Source organism: Gadus morhua, chromosome 4, assembly GCF_902167405.1.
Source record: "Gadus morhua chromosome 4, gadMor3.0, whole genome shotgun sequence".
Lineage (NCBI taxonomy): Eukaryota > Metazoa > Chordata > Actinopteri > Gadiformes > Gadidae > Gadus > Gadus morhua.
The window spans coordinates 14082284-14099427 of NC_044051.1; the positions used below are offsets into that span (position 1 = coordinate 14082284).

At 45.7% G+C, this 17144-nt stretch overlaps 2 protein-coding genes across 4 annotated transcripts; both read right to left on the reverse strand.

Moving 5' to 3' along the window:
* Positions 1 to 50: 50 nt before the first annotated feature.
* Positions 51 to 11510, reverse strand: slc30a5 (solute carrier family 30 member 5). 2 transcript variants are annotated; one of them, XM_030355436.1, is made up of 17 exons: positions 11287 to 11510; positions 10943 to 11162; positions 10502 to 10624; positions 10306 to 10372; positions 9993 to 10078; positions 8746 to 8833; positions 8464 to 8551; positions 8266 to 8342; positions 7796 to 7966; positions 7039 to 7330; positions 6257 to 6465; positions 5093 to 5250; positions 3389 to 3518; positions 2784 to 3003; positions 1497 to 1723; positions 907 to 1035; positions 51 to 345 (listed from the first exon to the last, which is right to left on the reverse strand). In XM_030355436.1, exons 2-17 carry the CDS (start codon positions 11011 to 11013, stop codon positions 175 to 177), a joined length of 2307 nt encoding a protein of 768 aa, XP_030211296.1. In that variant the 5' UTR covers positions 11014 to 11162; positions 11287 to 11510; the 3' UTR covers positions 51 to 174. The 2 variants fall into 2 exon arrangements, with proteins under 2 accessions (XP_030211296.1, XP_030211295.1); XM_030355435.1 differs by having other exon boundaries at positions 10943 to 11510.
* Positions 11511 to 11860: 350 nt separating this feature from the next.
* On the reverse strand, positions 11861 to 16824 carry LOC115543052 (annexin A1). Of its 2 annotated transcripts, none has more exons than XM_030355592.1 (12): positions 16729 to 16824; positions 16019 to 16100; positions 15613 to 15715; positions 15414 to 15508; positions 15020 to 15133; positions 14848 to 14938; positions 14437 to 14573; positions 14256 to 14349; positions 13502 to 13597; positions 13198 to 13256; positions 12962 to 13084; positions 11861 to 12456 (listed from the first exon to the last, which is right to left on the reverse strand). In XM_030355592.1, the coding sequence occupies exons 2-12, from the start codon at positions 16088 to 16090 to the stop codon at positions 12400 to 12402; spliced, it is 1041 nt and encodes a 346-aa protein (XP_030211452.1). In that variant the 5' UTR covers positions 16091 to 16100; positions 16729 to 16824; the 3' UTR covers positions 11861 to 12399. The 2 variants fall into 2 exon arrangements, with proteins under 2 accessions (XP_030211452.1, XP_030211453.1); XM_030355593.1 differs by lacking the exon at positions 16729 to 16824 and adding an exon at positions 16404 to 16664.
* Positions 16825 to 17144: the final 320 nt, after the last annotated feature.

A 17144-nucleotide genomic window follows, 5' to 3' on the forward strand; every position in this document is an offset into this window, starting at 1 on the left:
CAGAATCCAAAGTGTAGAGAAATGAAATAAAAATCACAGCAACGGCGGGGTTAAAATCGGTATACTCGGTTTATTTTACAAGAAAACACAAACATAGACATTTTAGTGAGCGAAAAAAGAAAAAGAACTCTGAGATAAACAAAGCGAGTTGTACTTTGGTCCGCGTTCCCTGGGCTACATGATACAAGTCCCGTCCTTCAGGCACTGCACGCTCTCCATCTGCTGCGTCATGGCCAGCACCTCGTGGAAGCCGCTGCTCAGGCCCGACATGTGCTGGAAGTAGGCCTCCTTCTCCACCTGCACCGACAGGTTGTTCACCCCGGCGTCCTTCAGCACACTCGTCACCTGGGCAACCACACACAAACAACCAGCATGTAGCTCATAGCTGCTTAAGAATAAGCGAGCAGGCTTTACTTGTTGCTAGGGACCTCCTTTGTGGGGATGCATCATGAAGTGAGGCAGCCTCACCAGGTAGCATCCCATGACTAGCCCAAACTAAGTCACGTTTGGGCGTCTATTTACCATGGGGAGTCACTATAAGAACTACGATTTTTTTTCTTGAAAACAATTACTTAAAATAACTATGTGAAATGACATACGACAGCGGTCATATAAAGTCTGATTGAAAAATGTATTAATGTGGTTATATTGTACAGGTGTATGGAAATTAAAAAATGTAGCGGACAAGTTACAGGCAAACCATCAGGTGAAATCGAGGTACCTTTAGGATGCTTCCTCGTGAACCAGGACTTATGTGGCATAATTGCCACGGACTTTGACAAAACTGATATTGCTAAGGGATGTTTTAGTGAGGCCAGGAAAGGCAGTTACGATGGGTTGATCCTGGGTTTACATCATTAAGGGCTTTTAGAACAGTAAACCCGATGCACATGGACCAGTCCGTACCTGCTGTATGACCCTCTGCTCCAACACCTCCGCCATCACCTGGATGTGAATGGTCCCGGCCACCATGCTGGCCGAGTGCCTCCAGAAGTGAGCGTCTCGGTAGGATAGGACTCCGTCGATCTTCTCCACCTACAGCGGGTCGGGGTCAACAGATGTTCAGTTGGGACTCCTCTAACACAATAGGATTACTAATGGAATTCAATATATTGCGCCTTTGTCTTGGGGAATAACGTCTTGGGGAATAACGTCCTATCAATCGATGACATCTGCCTTATTTAACTAGATCGCCTGACATCTGGGACCTTTTGTACAGGTCATACACACGCACACATGTTATCCAATACGCCCAAATTCGACCAATCACAACAAAGTGCTCATGAAAACATATCTCCCCCCCCCACACACCCTGCCGATGCGATTGCAATGTAGAGCTAATCGGTCTGGGGAGGCCTCAAGTGTACAACCATCTGAGGTCTTTGTAGCTGGGAGCAGCAGCGGCTACGTCAGAGACCCATGGCCCCTCCCTGGTCTCCCCTCTGGTAACCCCCCTGGTCTCCCCCTGGTCTGGAGGTCCCCCCGCCCTCGCTGACCTTGGCCAGCGCGTGGTCCAGCTCCTTCTCGTGCTCGGGCGGGGCCCGCAGGACCAGCACCTCACAGGCGTCCTTGATGAGCGGGATGACGCTGAGGAAGATGAGCACGGCGATGAAGAGCGAGCAGATGGGGTCGGCGATCAGCCAGCCAAACTGGTTGATGAGCAGGGTGGAGATGATGACGCCCACGCTGCCCAGCGTGTCCGCCAGCACGTGGAGGAACACACCTGGAGGGGGGGGGGGGGGCAGGGGATTGGGTAGAGAGAGAACTTGTTCGATGGACGTCTCCATGTAAGGCGCACCGACAGATTTTTCATTGTTAACTAGTTGGATAGTTAATTGTTAACAAGCTTGATTGTATATTCCTATCCGGTTTGATTTTTAATTTCTATTTAGCTTGATTCTTCAGTTGTTTAAAAGGTGACATATTATACCACCAGGTATGGGTTATGAAAATCTGCCTCTTCTGACATCACAAGTGGGCGTGTCCATCTAGATAGATCAGTCTACCACCAGCCTAGCCAATTGACTGTATTACATCTAGGTGGACACGTCCACTTGTGATGTCAGAAGAGGCCGATTTTCAAAACGGCTTGTAACGGCTGATCACACTCACACGGTGGTATAATATGTCACCTTTAAAAAGCTTTATTGTAAACTCTTAACTTACGCAAAAACTGGTTCATTAATTAAACGATTGCCTGTAAGAGGGGCTGCATTCTTGGTAATATTAACACTCATTATAATAAAGGGTCATGTGTTTCTCCTTTCCCTGTGTTTTGCCTTCGCCTTCTCCGATGTCAATGCCCCTCAAAACACAGATGTCTCTTAAGCCATGAAATGCAAACATGACTGTTCCACCTTGTCCCATCCCGCCCCCACAGTCATTCCTTATCTCCGCGACTTCCCCGACTGCCAAGCTAAACTCAGTGTGGTGACATCAACTTGGACGGCCGTTCTCAACAGCTTATCGCCTCTACCATCCCTCATGTAACACCCCCGAGTTACAGGCCGGCACACAGCTGGAGAGCATACCAAGTGACATTTAGGATCATTGTTATATTATGTGTCATAACAGAGAAGCAAAACATAGGCTTGGGGCCATTCCACAGCTATCATGTCTATCAGTAATTATATTACACAAAATTAAATTCAATAAAGAGATTCTGATTCTGATTACACAAAATTGGAAACGTTCTTTCTCAGCATGGTGAGAGTCAAAGGTCACCCAATAGGATGAACCGATTCCACCAAGTCTTCCGGTGGGCTCGTGTGTCGATCAATCACCTCTCATGTTGGCGTTCATCCCTCCGCCCCCGCCTCCGTGAGCGTGCCCGTGGCTGCCGTGAGCGTGCCCGTGGCCGCCGTGAGCGTGCCCGTGGCCGTGCTCATTGTGGGAGTGGCCGTGGTCGCTTGACGGACAGCTCTTGGCGGCGCCGTGCGAGTGGGCGTGGCTAAAGGCACAGATGCCAACCAGGTTGACGAGGAGGCCTCCCACCGACACCGGCTGTTGGGGGAAGGGGGGGGGGGGGGTGGAGATGGAGAATGATTCAAACGTACAACAAACGGGCGTGTTCGGAGCGGGGAGCAGCAGCTACAGGCCTTCACTCATAGCTGGCGTGTTTTGCCAGTCTGAGTGCAAACAACACAATCACAACGTCACAATGTGGAACGGACCAAAATGATATACAATTACGCAAGATGATATACAATCAACAAATATGTGATTTGGGGTCATATTCTGCAGCGAGGTTTTTAGAATGTAAACATGTGACTGACTTGTGAAGTGACTGCTGCCGATTGTGGATTGAAAAACAATGCATGTACTGTTGTCCTTCCTCTGGTGTGTGCGTTGCGGTCGATACGAAGGCAGGAGCAGCCGAGGCCTTTACCGTGAGCATGTCCGTGTTGATGTTGGGAGGGTCGAAGAGCCGCGACACCGACTCCACGAACACGAAGAAGGCGATCACCATCAGGAACAGACCGTTGATGAAGCCAGACAGGATCTCCACGCGGCCGTATCTGCGGGCGGGGAAGGGGGGTGGAGCGGGGTTAACCAAACAATACGGACGGGAATCATGCACGCTGTTTTTTTTTAGGAGTTTTAAATCTCTTGCAGTCGTGATTGCTTTCTAAACGATGGGACAGTGCGTGCCTTTTATTTTTATATGATGGTATAATTCCTCGCCCTTGCAGTGAATCATGCAGATCATTATTCAGGGCAAACGGGTACACAAAGGAAATTGGCATCATGGACACGGTAACAAATCTGGAAGCTGTGTCTGCGAGCGCATATGAAAGAGTTATTAAATAAGGATTTTGGTCCATAGACCTTGATTCAACCCCCGCCCTTGATGGACCAAATATGGATCCGCAAATAATCTCCAAGCAACAACCGCGCCCATAAGGTGAAATAGAAGGCCTCATGCTGAGGTCACACACGCTATGTCCATATCGTTCATAGTCTAAGGTTGTCAATGTTGGACCCGATCTAGAGGTTAAAGGTCCCATGACATGAAAATCTCACTTTATGAGGTTTTCTAACGTAAATATGAGTTCCCCTAGCCTGCCTATGGTCCCCCAATGGCTGAAAATTGCGTTTGGTGTAAAACGAGCACTAGCTGTTCTGCTCGCCCTTGAAAAAACGGAGGCTCAAGTGCGCTGATTTGGAATGTCTGTGCTCATGACGTCATGAGGAATCTCAGCTCCTCCCCTTACTCTGCCTGGCCCGCCCAGAGACGTTGGCCCGCCAATGAGACTCGACCGTGCAAGCGCCACTTGTGTGTGTGTGTGTGTGTGTGTGTGTGTGTGTGTGTGTGTGTGTGTGTGTGTGTGTGTGTGTGTGTGTGTGTGTGTGTGTGTGTGAATACACACACTGTAACGCAAGTGTTTCTTGTCGGTTCTTTGACGTGTCTTGTATTTCCACAACGAGTCTGTTGTGGGGGTTATCTGAGCCATGGTTGAGAAGGAATTGGGGGAAAGGAACTTTGGCTTTGACTGGTTGAAGTACATGAACTGCGACATGCCGCCGGTTGCCGCGAGGAACCATCGCCCGGCAGCGGGCAGCCGGCAGCAGGCAGCGCGCGGTTCGTTCGACTTCAGGTTGATGTGAAAGTGGAAGAACCAGAGACGTCGCAGAACCCGACAAAGTCGTTTGTGATTCATAATATCGTCTGGAGGCGCACACAGCTTTTGGCCGTGATAATATGTATTAAATGATATAGATTTCTATGTATTATATGATATTATTTAGATATAGAGCTCCAGGACTGTAACGCAAGTGTTGTACACTTCCTTATTATTGGGGTAACCGTTCTGCTTTTGGCGTTATGGCGCATAACACGTCGGACTCTCGTCTCTGGTATTTCTACAACGAGACTCGTATTGGGGGTTATCTCAGCCATGGTTGAGAAGGAATTGGGGGAAAGGAACTTTGGCTTTGCACCACGGCTGAATTTCGGGAACGTCTTTGAATACTGTGTTAGTTGCCCACTAATACCTATATTCAAGAATACATAAAATAGCATGTCGTGGGACCTTTAAAAAGTGAGGGAGGGTGTTTGTTGTACAACCCCCCCCCCCCGTCCTCCACCCACCCGTAGGAGTAGATCTTGGTGGCCTTCCAGCGGGTCATGAGGGCGGCGAACAGACCCAGGACCAGCGCCGAGCAGTCGAACAGCATGTGGAAACCGTCCGAGATGAGGCCCAGGCTGTTGGTCCACACGCCGTAGAAGAGCTCCACGAAGGTGAACGCCTGGGGGGGACGGGGAACACGCACGGGCAGGGCCTTGTTTGGTTAAGACTGAGGGAGGAGGATTCTGGGTAGTCAGCGTCTGAGCCAAACAGATGGGCTATATCGTAGACACGCTATTGACAGAGAGAGAGAGAGGACTTTTACATTTGTCTACAATTATTATTATTTTATTTTTTTTATGAGCAAAATCACAGGGAAAAACCCGGATTAAAGTCTGGCTTGCCTGCTGTACTATGCTTCCAAGACAAATGTGAAAAAAAAATCTGTTTATATTTTCTTTGTTCTTGTATACAAATTAAGAGGGCGACCTCAAATCCTGGACGACTTGTTAGAAAGACATTTAATCAGCCAGTATGGTCGTGTCGGGGACATTGTGGGTGTAACAACGGGACATTCCATTGGAGGCATGTGGGTGCTGAATGAGTGATAAAGACCTATGCAGCTGTGGGAACTGGGAAACCCTGCCATTTGATTATATTTAAACCATGCAAAAGGCACAAACAATTTGGCCTAATTGAGCCGCATACATAAACAAGCAATTTTGGGACTGCAAGCAATGCCAGTGTGTCTCTACCAGTGTGTCTCTACCAGTGTCTCTACCAGTGTGTCTCTACCAGTGTGTCTCTACCAGCGTGTCTCTACCAGCGTGTCTCTACCAGCGTGTCTCTACCAGTGTGTCTCTACCAGTGTGTCTCTACCAGTGTGTCTCTACCAGTGTCTCTACCAGCGTGTCTCTACCAGCGTGCCTCTACCAGCGTGTCTCTACCAGTGTCTCTACCAGCGTGTCTCTACCAGTGTGTCTCTACCAGTGTGTCTCTACCAGTGTCTCTACCAGCGTGTCTCTACCAGCGTGCCTCTACCAGCGTGTCTCTACCAGCGTGTCTCTACCAGCGTGTCTCTACCAGCGTGCCTCTACCAGTGTGTCTCTACCAGCGTGTCTCTACCAGCGTGTCTCTACCAGCGTGTCTCTACCAGCGTGTCTCTACCAGTGCCCGTCCAGTCCTACCAGGTTGAGACAGAGGAAGTAGAAGATCTGCCGGGAGTCGTACTCCTCCAGGATCTGCTTCAGGGACTCCTTGATGAAGCGGGGGAGGCTCTGAGAGGTGTGCTGCAGGGCGTCGCCCATGAAGTTGTAGAGCGGGGTGCCCTCAGGGGAGTAGCCCACCAGGGTGCCCTTCTGCCCCTTCCTTGAGGGCGCCGACAGGATGCTGGAGGCTGCAGCACGACCACAGCAGGAGAGATCATGTTCAAGTGCCCCGGAACCCAAAATCGTGTTCTTTAAGGTTTTGGTTTAAAACGTGTTAGTGTGTCTTCTATGATCTGGACTTATTGCGTACTTGTGTAAATGTACTTATTGCAAGTCAATTTGGATAAAAGAGTCATTGTAAATTAACAATGTACCCAAATGTAAACATAAACATAGTGATCTATGCTATCTTTCTAACTGTTACTTAAATAATAGCATAATGCAGAAAAGTTTTTGTCTCGGCCGAACAGTTAGTGAAGGACTTTAGTAAAAGAATGATGAGATTAAACCTGAACTTTGAAATACGTCCTATTAGCAGCCTCTAGTGGCTTGAGTTGTTGCCACATTTACACCTTTTTTTCGCAAAGAATGTTAAGCCTCTTTGGTTGTCATGTGCTCAATTTGGAGGCTGACTGCTAGTCATTTTCTTTTGTTTAGACTAGTGGTCCACCTAACCACCGCCCGGGGGTTTGGTGAACCACCATTTAAGAGGAAAAGGAGGAGGAGGAAGAGGAAAGAGGAGGCGGCCCCCGAGTACTGACCCAAGACGAAGATGACGGCGCTGACCACAACGCCCCCGGAGAGCACGTGCTCCGTGCCCCCGTGGCCGTGCAGGGGGGTCCGGACGGACAGCAGCCGGTCCGTGAAGGGGTGGCTCCAGAAGTGGGCGAGCAGCAGGGCGCTCAGGAAGAGGGCGGCGGTGCTGTAGCGAGCGCAGCGCGGAGCCTCCATCTTGGCGGCGCACACCGCCTCCACGTAGAACTCCAGGATCATCACCGAGAACACGATCAGGGCCAGGGGCAGGATGAGGCCCGACCACGACTCCACCTTGCTCTGCAAAAGGACCCCACAGTCAGGACCCTCGATTTGGATCGCTGTAGCGCTAGCATAGCCGCCAGGCGCTAGCTCACACAGGTTGTCCTTTAAAGAGTCTGTGAACTCCTTTTTACAGCAGAAATTCAAACGCTGGGAGATTCAAGAAAATGTGTTTAGTGATGACGTCGATCCTAAAAGAGATATTACAAAAATCATACATGACGTGTTATAAAAATACCCCTACTCGAGCACTCTGCTCAAATACCTCAACTTGACGCCTGGTACAGCCATCGCTAGGAGCAAGCAAAGGCTGCACAACAAAGTCACAACTCTTCCGTTTTTTGCACCGCAACGGGGAATTGAGCTCCCTACCGATATCATGCACGGTTCAACAGACACACCGTGTCAAGGCTTCGAGGACGGGTCGTGGGGGGGGGGGGGTGTGTGGAAGTGCAGGGTGACCAGGAGCAGCGCGGAGCCTACCTCGGTGGTGGCGGACAGAACGATGACCCAGGGCAGCAGCACGGCGCTGGACACCAGGTTGTCCAAGGCGTAGAGTCGCTTGGCCCCGCCCACCTCAACAGAGAGCTTCCTGGAGGCGGAGTGGAAGCCCACCTTCAGACACAGCGAGACCACCAGCAGCACCACCCCACCCTGGAGGGAGGCAGCACCATTAGGAGGGAGGGAGGAAAGAAATGTAAGGAGGGAAAATTTCGATCTGGAGAAAATAATGTGATCGTGTTCGTCGCAAAGTTGCACGAGAAACATTTTCGTGTTTTTTCTCTCCCGGTACTTTCTGTTGCTTTTGAGAATTACTCACAATCATGTCCAAGGGTTAAATTGAAATGTTATCCGTTCTCTGCGTGAAGTTGAGCGCTTTCTCTGAGGCACTTGGCCCTCGTCACCAAGTGAGGGCCACGCCTTTACTTTTGCAGGCTCCTCGCCAGACTCACCTTGTGATCGGCCACACCAAGGAACGCGATGGCAGTGTAGAGGAAATGGGTGAGGGCACTGTCGTGGTGACCCTCCGCTGGTGAGAGACGGTCAAGGCACCAGAACAACACTGACGGGCACATTATGCAATGAACCGATCATTTGGAGATTTGCCCTTAATAAAAACAACAACAACAATCAAACAAGCGCGAGGATACGATGCTCCGCCATCTTGGCCATGAGGTCATCGTTGTCGAAGAGGAGGAGGCAGACCACAGCGATGATGAAGAGGGCAGCACCTCTGGTCTGGTAAGGGGCGAAACAGATGGAATCCATTCCTAAATGGCTTTGTACAACTATAAGTCAGACATACTAAAGACATCATAACAAAACATGAATCCAATGATCGAAACAGGATTACCATCCATACATCCACATAAACATATACATGCGGCCAGGTAATGCACTCAAAGCGCTGCACGGTACGGACGTGGTCTTACCTTAGAGGGTCCGCCCCCTGAGGTGGTGAAGAGCACTGCCAGCAGAGCGAGGACCACCACATCGCTGTGCTCAAACAGCAGCAATGTCCTGGAGGAGGAGAAACAGAGGCTCACCTTGTGGTAACTTATGGAGGGGTATGCATGCACTCACCATGACAACTGAATATCATTTATTTATAGGCCTCACCCCAACTGTATGTCATTTTTATATGTAAGGGGATAACTATGTAAGTTATAGTGTCAAGCAAGATGTAACGGGAAAATTTAATTTTCACTTTCTGTTTCTCTAACTGCCATTTGTTGGCATCTGCCGGTTTTACTGACCCCATGGGGAAGGTCGAGGAGCAAGGATCCCAACTCATAAGGCACGGCTACGTCCCCCCCTGTATGACATCCTAAGGAGGTCATCGATAGTTTACTGCCATCTGGTTAACCAATACTATAGTTTAATTAGGGGGCAGATGATTGTATGTAACCCTAACCCTCGGATTAGTGATTGTTCATTGTATCGTTTATTATTGAAATAAATCACCGAAATTGTTGTTCTAAGTTCGGATGACTCTTTATTCGTAAACAGTTAAGACAGAAACGATTGACGTGGTCCAAAAGTCAGTCGTTTCTGGACCACGTCAGAAACGATTGACGTGGTCCAAAACGTCCAAAAAGCCTTGTGTGGTTTTTTGGACATGGTCCAAAAAAAGAAAAACCACACAAGGCACCATCTGCTAAGAGTTATTTTACAATATTATGATGGAGAAAAATAACAATAAGATGAAGTTCTATTGCTTAACCAAATGCTCCCTTTGCTTGACACTGTAAACATGTCATCATCACACAGTCAAGGAACTAAATCGAATAACTGGTATATTTGTATGATAGTAAATACTATATATGCATAGTATAGAAATTATAAAAGCTTAAAAACTAGGCTGGTTTTTCTAGCCTATTCTACAATTTTGCTACAATCAGTGGGATTGGACATTAATACAAGCAATGAATCTAGGCAGGTACCCCTCACACACATAAGAGCAGAGCTTCCTTTAGTTCCTTCATCTCAAGGTCTTATGGGAAGCAAATGACGGTTAAATTAATCGTACGGATGGGTTCTTCAGACCAAACCAAAAGCATGTTTGAACAATTTCTGGGGATAAACGTTGCCACCGCAGGGAAGCTTCTATTCTCTGATCCCTAGCAGATCCTACGTGTGAGCCAGAGTAGTACAGGTCGGTTAGTGGCAGGAACGTTACCTCAGCGGGCCACAGAGCGTGAGTCCGAAGAAACCCAGTAAGGAGATGATGCATCCTAAGACGGAATGTTTGAGTAGCTTTATCCACTGAGAGAAGACAAAGAGGAGAACAGAATCACTGGGCAGTTAATACCGAGATTTAGACATAAATAAGCATAGCCTACGTCTTGTCCATAGCCGGAAGATATTTAAAAAGGGAGTGTAAAATAGCCAGTAACTAGACGATCAATGTAACAATTCCTTGATTCTTCAATGTCTATTAGTGATTAGTAATGATTTTATGTTGCTATCGGAGACTTATAATCTCAACAGACCTGTCTTTTTGAAATGGCTTTTCCAGAAGAGAAAGGCTTTTGAAAGAAAAGCAAAACCACTGCACTCCTGAAAGAAAGAAAAAACGTAAATGTAAGAATTCAAACGTCGGAATTTACATGCAAGGTCAAGTAATTGGGTAAAAGACTTAGTACATCAACAACCAAATGCAAATCGTCTACATCTGGCCTTACTTACCCTAATTTCAGTATGAAGATAAACTGGACAATATGGACAACTTTGAGAATGTCATATGACTCAAAGATCCCGACAGCTTTAAGGACTTTGGAGATGAGCAGTAAGATGATGTACCTTGTTAACCTGTGGAAAGAAAAATACAGGGGAAGCCCATCATGTGTATGACCGAATGTTCATGCATATGACTCCCATGTTCAGTCTGGGAGTCAAACCGAATGTAGTCTGACATTACTTTGACAGGGCAACAATCATACCGGTTGGGAAAAACTGCCATGGTGGCAAAGATCCTATTTAGCATAAATGACTGACTGACTGACGGAATAGGCATGGCTCTGCATATTATAATGTAAAATATACAATGGAAGACATGTCAACATTTCCCATTCATGATTACATTGTGCGACGTAATAGGTACAGGTTTGAGCTGGGTCGTAAACATACCTGGCATTGGGCACTTCAACCATTCCGAGTTTCCCACTAGAGAGAACATTGCTGCTGTACTTTTCATCCATCTTCACTCGTCTGGGAGCGGAACAGCTGGGAGGAATGGACTTCAACCAAAGCAGAATATCCTACAAAGTGTCCTCGTCTGTCCCAGAGATCCGATGCAGGGACGTCTTAAGGGACATTTCTAGAGCCTGCCGACTGATCTCCGGTCGCTCTACCAATGTGCATCATTTTAAAAGTAAATATCAGACTAATGTAGTGTATTACAACAAATCTAGTGTATTACAACTAATATTGACAGCATCTAGCTGCTGATTGTTAGCTGTGAGCTAGCTTACCATTGGAATATAACTCAAGTATGTTACCCAAGAAGTCCTCTCTACACTTGGAACTGAATGCCGATGGCAGCATTTACCTAGTTCAAACACAGACACAAATATTGTGTAAATCAACCATTTCTTTTAGCTGAACATAATCAGAGGCACCACAAAAATCTGAAAGAACAACATCTAGCTGGTCAGGCCAGACTTCCGGACACGGGGAAACGTGACACGTCACGACTGTGTGTTCGTGAAGGTTGCTCTTGCGCAGCCCATTTCGCTTGCGTAAAATCAATAGTTAGACGATAGAGCAGGACAGCTTTACGCATAAATCTTACTTTATTTTCCAAGTGACCAAAACCACACAGAATGAAAGACAAGGCATTAATTGTCTATTTGATAAACATTGCATTTAACACTTAACGGAGATATATATATATATATATAGATATATAGTAATAGGCATACAATAAGAAATAACAAATGCGACTGCCTATCCTACTTTGCCAAACTCTTGAATTAAAAAAAAATCCTGACTATTAGAAAATTGTTTTATTCCATTGACCAATGTAATTTAAAAGGAACCAATCAAATCGACATAAAATGTATGCCATGAAATTTTTAATTACAGCTAGAAATATTCTTTCAACTGAGTATTTTTGTATTTAACAGCCCACTCCATATTGCTGTACATTAAGAGCATTTTTTTCGTCCTTGTTGTGGTTTAGTAACCAGTGGTGAGGATGAGTAAATAATCCAAAGTAGCCAGTTGACAAAGCATTCAGCCACACAGTTTATGCTGCCATCACTTAACCCATTAGGTCGAATTGTATGTGCATTAAATGGGTAAACCTAGTCTGCATAAAACATCAAGTTATTGTTTATTTGTGTTATAATGGGAAGAGTCCGGTCTAATTGCACTGGAAACGTTGTGGAGAGGAGCAATGGTAAATAAGGAGTAAACAAGATTACCAAAGTACAGGACATTTTTTATGAGTTAAATATTACATCTTAGTGAAGAACTTTGATATTTTCAACATTAACATTTGCTCATTTTTTCCTTTTAATAGACACGACTATGACAGCGATCAGCAATAAATCCACGTCCACCAGTAGACCAGCAGCTGCGCTCTAGTTGGGTCCGCACAAACCCAGCAAGATCTTCTCCAAGTGGCCCTTGGTGTCATCCTGAAAATCACGGAATAATCAAAAGGATGAGAACATTTAAGGGAGGACTACGGTTTGTCCCCATGTCAATGTTATTTGTGTGGCCCTCAGAAAAAGCCCTCAATACCTTGTGTTTTCCAGGTTGAAAACAGTTACACTCGTGTCTCACAATGTGTTGGTTAACATAATTTGTGTTTGACCAAACTTAACGAGTAGGGCAATCAGCATTGGTACCACAACATGCGTCACCTCAATTTATCCAGATTGCATTTCTTTTAATCTCGAGACAGCAGTTCTTCTTGCCCTTTTACCACAGTTTGAGTCTCAAAGGGTTTCACAGCCCACATTAAAAAAAGGACTCCACCCCCCCTTACCCAGAGTCATTTAAAATGGCAATGAAACCCTTTATCAGGGAAGGAACCCAGAAGAGGGATCCCTCCTAGCTAGGCGTGCAGTAGGGCTCCATGATGGGCAGATGGAGCGTCAGCAGAGGTAAACAAGCAAAGCAACGAAAATAGATTCGTACCAAGATGCACTGCTGCAGGGTCTTGCCGTACATCAGCTCGAACTCGGAGATGATCTTCTTCAGGTCCACCTCGGAGCGGGCCACTAGCACCCTCATCAGGGTGTCCTCACAGGTGCCGTGGCCCTGGCGGAGGGCACCAGTCACGGGTTAGAAGAGTCGCTCGACTAGTTCACGTTTACCAAAACGTCAAGTACAATCGCACACAATTATTGAGCATGTCAATATTGGGTCTTTACCTCCATTGCTTTGTGCAGTCTTTCAGCGAAGAAAGCAGGCTTGCTCCAGGAACATTTCACTAGACGCCAAAACATACAACACTAATTCAATCGTAGGAAATACAGCAGGATACTTAAAAATGAAAGTATAGCTACCGCTCCAGATAGCTAGTCCCTTGGCAGGCATGCATTACATTGTACAGTATCACGGGATACCATTCAAACACTGGTTTGTATTGGTCACTGGCTGCAATTTGGCCTGCAGCTAACTTATTGAGCAGGTTTATATCGGGTATCTTGGTGTGAGAAGGAGGGTTTTTCTTACCAATGTCAATTAGGCAGTCTTCAATGTCTCCCCTCAGCTCCATGTCAAGGGCCTTTGGTAGGTTCACGTCACTTATCTTGGAATAATGCTTAAAGGCTGAGGATTACACATAAATATGCAACGTTTAGATTGTAGATCATCAAATGAAGCAATACAAATATTGCCATCCTATTTTATACTGTGGAAGGCATCAATATGCCTGTTCATTGGCATGTCTAAATGTGTCATGTATGATTTTTTCCTTAATTGAACACATGCTCCTTCTTGATGCCCCTCTGACGTAGGAAGGACCCTTGCAGCTGAACATCTATTTGCTCTGAGCCATTTCAACGGCTACGGTTTCATAAGACCCATCTGCTCTAATGTCCAGATCAGAATGCATCCATTTATTTATGTTGACATTTCAATCTTCAAATGCAATTCTCAAGTGACCGAAAATGAGACAGTTGACGAAAACGACGTTTGTGTCATGTTCTCCGTGTTATGCGTATAGTCCCATATTCAGAGTGGATCCACTGGTTTGACGGGGCGTGGTAGAATCCACTGAGGCCGTGTTCAGACAGAACTGGGAATGTTATGAGTCATCCATAACCGGTCAAAATAATACAAATCATGTTACCTGCAGATGTCTATCATTGGTCATGCCTGTCGTTGGTCATGCCCGTCAAGTCCCTCCTTTGGTTTGCGTTCATCCCTCACCTAGCAACTCCTCTGCATTCATCAAGAACCATAACCATGTTAAAACAATGCTTACTCTGGGTCAGCTGGGGCCCGCTGCGGGTGGTCAGGATGTCGATGAAGACCGAGATGTCGATATCTTTGTGTTCCTCGCCTGCCTCAAAGAGTTCCTGCAAAACAAAGACAAAACAGACCATTATGTCTGACCTAAAGAAATAAAAATAGTACGACAGCATTAAGAACATAAGATGGCATACCCTCGCATCCTTTTTGGCCAGTGCTAGGTCTACGATATGACCCTCATTTTTGTTGGCCTTCAACATGGCGTGCAGAGCCAAGGCAAAGTCCCCGTCGGTTTCACTGTCGATGACCTCTTCCATGGTCTGGCCATATTCTGGGGGAGGGAGTGAGTTAAAGAAAATAAAAGTAACAGCAAGACATATTATCCGTGATCTATCTTCTGGAATAATCAAGTATTTTCAGTTTAATTAAAATCCATTTGAGTTCTTGCCCTTCGTCATATTTTGATTAACGAGATTTAAATTTTTTTTGAAAACCTAGTCCAAGGGTATGACATGATCCAAACATGATATGAAGTGAGGACAAGCCTTTGCAAAAATGCTGTCCAAACATATAGATAAGGAACACTGAAAAGCGGAGAGCTGTACCTTCTTTAAAAGCCTCTTGAAGCTCACGAATCTGTTGATTTGTCCTGGATGCGAGAACTTCCACGATGACGTCTTCATTCGTGCCGAAACCCTGCACAGGTGAGCAACAACGCGGTTAGAGACACAATAAAAGTGATCAAGTCAGAACGAGTTATTGTTGGACGTTATTCACCTTGGTGGCTTTCCTGATTATGAAGGCATCATACTGAGCAGGTTTCATGAGCAGAGCCAGAACAACATCTTCCAGGTGGGACCTTAGCTCAGATTTCAGCTCATCAGCCAGAGACTGGAACGGAAGAGCATTGAACAATATGAACCAAAAAACATAAAAATGCACCTCAGAAAGTTAACCGCCCAAATTGGCCCAGTCGGCCCAGAATGCTTAAAAATGAAAAGCAATTATCAAGAAGGATAAATTGAGTGTAAAAGAACATCGTGTCATAGAAGAGAACTCCTTTATTGCTGAAACAGCACAGACATTGTGTCGCAAGTTTGTCAACTAGGACTTAGCTAAACGGCTGTTTCACCATACAGCAGTGTACATCAGTCAGGAAGGGGAATGTCACCTTTCCAGTGTCGGCCTCGAAGGCCCTCTTGATCTCCTGCCGTTGTTCATTGCTTCTCTGCACAAGCACTGAGATGATCGTGTCTTCGTCCACATCTTGAAGAGCAAAAAGAACAAAGCATTAAGCCTCCTAGTATCCAGAAGCAGGCTGGGGGGATGCAATTCATTCTTAAACGACACAAAACAAGAGTGGTTCTTACTTCTGGAGTTGATGGCTTCCTCCAGGAAAATAACGTCCTTCCTTGGGTTGAAGTTCGGGTAAGGGGCGATGGTTCCGTGAAACTCTGGCTTCTTATGGGTCACCTGTGAAGATAGTTCAAAATTAGAACCTTGAATAACAGCCATTTAGCTCATGGGTATAACTAGCATATGAAATGTCCACCAACTCCATAGAATTTATATAAATATAAAGAAGAATTTATATAATTCTTCTTTATATTTACATAAATTCTATGGAGTTGGCAGACATTTTCCATAACTCCATACACACATCCAGTCGGAATGCCTCTCTGTTGTGTCATGTTAGAGGTGCATTGTCATAGCTGTTAAAACTCCATTAAAGATTGTTTTTTTTTTCGTTTATTTGTATTCTTAACTGGTACTCACTTGGAACGAATCGTCCTCTTCAGGGTCCCTTTTACTGACGATATCTTTGAAGAACTTCCTGAAGAAAGCCATCTTGGCGTTTCTGAAATTAGAAACACATGGACTAATAAGACTCCTTTCACAGAGACATCGTCGTAGGACAAACACAGGTGCCCCTCATAATGTTAATAAGGTGTCTGCTCTTTTTATGAACCAGGGCGCGGTTTGAAGGCTAAACTAGTAAAGATATCCCACATTGACCATGGACCATTTGCCCTGGTCCATTAGCAGGCTTTCAGGCTTCAATGTCACTCTACAGAGGTCTGACATAGCAGGGCTGAGTAGACCCAGGTGTAGCCTGTAACTTTAATAATGAGTGCATTCCATTTTGTCATTGTTTACTTACTCAAATTAACCTCGCCTACAGGCAAAAATGTATCCAACACTTTAAGCTTGTTACACTCAAGTATCATTTTAAAGATTTGAAGATAACTTTGATTTGCACTTTTGATCAGCATGACAGTTTCAAAGTACTTAGATACAAGGATGGACATGAAAATAACAAAGCACAGTCCAACATAATCCTCTACAATTGAAAATGAAAGCTTTGCATATAAAATAAAGGCTGCTATACTATAAAACCACATCAACAGAGAGACACGTTACACACACACATGCACACAAGAATAGTAGGAGCTTCTGTGTCAAAAGTTCAGATAATCAAGTCTCACCTGTTGGCAGACCAATGGCAAAATGCAGATGAAGAATGTGGAGTACACTACCCAACACGGGTTTCTGACTCCACCCACGTCAACCTGATGGGTAGGTTTGGGTGCAATGGTTGTATCACATGCAAAACCGGTCCTTTGGAAGGCGAGGCAGTCCTTTGTTATTTCCTCAGTGTGAGCGAAGAATGTAACAATTACTGTGTTTCATTTTGGGATTTTTCACCCACTTAAAAAATATTAATTCTGAATTTAGGCTTTCAGTAAGCTTGTGGTCCATGGAAACACCTGACAGTGACCATAGGGATAGTTATATATCCCATCATGATACTTCCACCTCCTGCTAGCTGAATGAAAGACTTGTATAATGCTGTTTCTATTTGGATCATTGCTGATGGGTTGCGGACCGGAGACAAGCCTTT